Source organism: Rhincodon typus, chromosome 50 (assembly GCF_021869965.1).
Source record: "Rhincodon typus isolate 14 chromosome 50, sRhiTyp1.1, whole genome shotgun sequence".
NCBI classification, from domain to species: Eukaryota; Metazoa; Chordata; class Chondrichthyes; order Orectolobiformes; family Rhincodontidae; genus Rhincodon; species Rhincodon typus.
Window position 1 is genome coordinate 1075362 of NC_063381.1, and position 2492 is coordinate 1077853.

Sequence of the window (2492 nt, forward strand, 5' to 3'; positions counted from 1 at the left end):
CTCACACACACACTCACACACACACACACACACTCACCCACACACACACACCCACACACACACACCCACACACACATACTCACCCACACACACACACTCACACACACATACTCACCCACACACACACACTCACACACACACACTCACCCACACACAAACACACATACACACACACATTCTGACACACATACACACACACACAAACACAGACGCACAGACACAGTGACCCTCACTGGGGTACGGGGTCCTCCTCTCCCGGGACAGGGACAGCCCGGGGTTTGATTCGGAGTGAATTCTCCATGTGAGCCCGTGTCTGAGGTCTCTCTCCGTGACTCCCCCATCCCCCCGTGACCATTCTGCACCTTCTCTCTCCTATCCCCCTCCCCCGCAGGACGGAACGCCACCCTCATGGTCACCGTCACCGGCCTCAGCCTCTTCCCAAACTCCACCATCACTGAGCTGCTCCTGGTCGATGATTGGGGCGTCGTGTTGGTGAACGGAACCTTCTGGAACATGGCAGCGTCGGCTGAGAGCTACCTGGTGGATATTGCGGAGATCCCGAAGGAGCAGTTCTTTGTGTTATTGCGAGGACAGGACGGAACGGGCGCTGTGTTCCAAAGGCTGTCACCCACAATGATCTCCAGCTCCTCCTTGAAAATTACGGTGTGTTTCTTACTGTCATCAGCAGTTTGGGACGGTTCACATGCAAACTGAGCTGGGGTTTAGGCAGGCAAATGCAGCGTAAGCATTCATTCCAACAGGGCTGGAACCCAGCGAGAGCTGGCCAAGAGGATACAGAACTCGCTCGAAGGTAGGAGACAGAGGGTGGGGGTGGACGGTTGTGTTTCAGACTGGAGGCCTGTGACCAGCGGTGTGCCACAGGGATCGGTCCTGGGTCCACTGCTTTTCATCATTTATATAAATGATCTGGATGTGAACACAGGAGGTTATGGTCAGTAAGTTTGCAGATGACACCAATATTGGAGGTTGTAGTGGACGGTGAAGAAGTTTACCTCAGAGTACAACAGGATCTCGATCAGATGGGCCAATGGGCCGAGGAGTGTCAGATGGGGTTTAATTTAGATAAATGTGAGGTGCTGCATTTTGGAAAGGCACATCAGGGCAGGACTTATACACTTAATGGTAAGGTCCTGGGGAGTGTTGCTGAACAAAGAGACCTTGGGGGGCAGGTTCATAGTTCCTTGAAAGTGGAGTCGCAGGTAGACAGGGCGGTGAAGAAGGTGTTTGGTACGCTCGCCTTTACTGGTCTGTGCATTGGGTATAGGAGTTGGGAGGGTCATGTTGGGGCTGTACAGGACATTGGTTAGGGCCACTTTTGGAATACTGTGTTCAATTCTGGTCTCCCTGCTACAGGAAGGATGTTGTGAAACTTGAAAGGGTTCAGAAAAGATTTACAAGGATGTTGTCAGGGTTGGAGGGTTTGAGCTACAGGGAGAGGCTGAATAGGCTGGGGCTATTTTCCCTGGAGCATCGGAGGCTGAGGGGCGACCTTATAGAGGTTTATAAAATCATGAGGGGCATGGATAGGGGGAATCGACAAGGTCTTTTCCCCAGGGTAGGGGAGTCCAAAACTAGAGGGGCATAGGTTTAAGGTGAGAAGGGAAAGATTTAAAAGGGACCTGAGGGGTAACTTTTTCACACAGAGGGTGGTGTGTGTATAGAACGAGCTGCCAGAGGAAGTGGTGGGGGCTGGTACAATTACAACATTTAAAAGGCATCTGGATGGGGACATGATTAAATGACGATGCAGGTTCAATGGGCTGAGTGGCCTTACCCTTGATCCTGGCAAACCAATTAAGCAGGTCTGTAGAAAGGCCTTGACGAAGAGACTGTGCCGATGTTTTCGACGGGAAAACATGTGGAGACGGAGAATGCTGAGTGAGACCCATCTCTCGCTCTCCATCTCTCTTCCCTCTCCCGCTCGACAGGTGCCTTAGAGCCGCAATGGAAGGGGCAGGGGGGCAGGGGGGCAGGGGCCTTGTAGAGGAAAGGCACAGGGAAATATCCAATTCCCTGACCATCCAGATCTCTGTGTCGCACAAAACAGGCCCAGGACCAGGAGGTTGTGAGATCTGGAGAGGAATTTAATGTAACATTCACCCTGAGGTTGGATGGACCACCATCAACGTATAACCTGACAGTGAGGGACGACCACAAGTTCACACATGGGATCAGGAACTCCAGGTATGTACATAGGGACAGCACAGGGTTAGATACAGAGTAAAGCTCCCTCCACACTGTCCCCCCCATCAAACACTCCCAGGGACAGGGTACAGCACGGGGTTAGATACAGAGTAAAGCTCCTTCTACACGGTTCCCCATCAAACACTCCCAGGGACAGGGACAGCACGGGGTTAGAGACAGAGTAAAGCTCCCTCTACACTGTCCCCCCATCAAACACTCCCAGGGACAGGGACAGCACAGGGTTAGATACAGAGTAAAGCTCCCTCTACACTGTACCCCCATCAAAC

At 52.3% G+C, this 2492-nt stretch overlaps 1 protein-coding gene across 1 annotated transcript in view; it reads left to right on the plus strand.

The window, feature by feature from the left end:
• Nucleotides 1-399: 399 nt before the first annotated feature.
• Nucleotides 400-2492, plus strand: part of LOC125488114 — a 7315-nt gene continuing 5222 nt past the window's right edge. The window contains exons 1-2 of the mRNA XM_048620982.1: nucleotides 400-663; nucleotides 2069-2205. Of these exons, the coding sequence (XP_048476939.1) occupies nucleotides 409-663; nucleotides 2069-2205 (392 nt within the window). The 5' untranslated portion in view covers nucleotides 400-408. The remainder of the gene's footprint in view (nucleotides 664-2068; nucleotides 2206-2492) is intronic.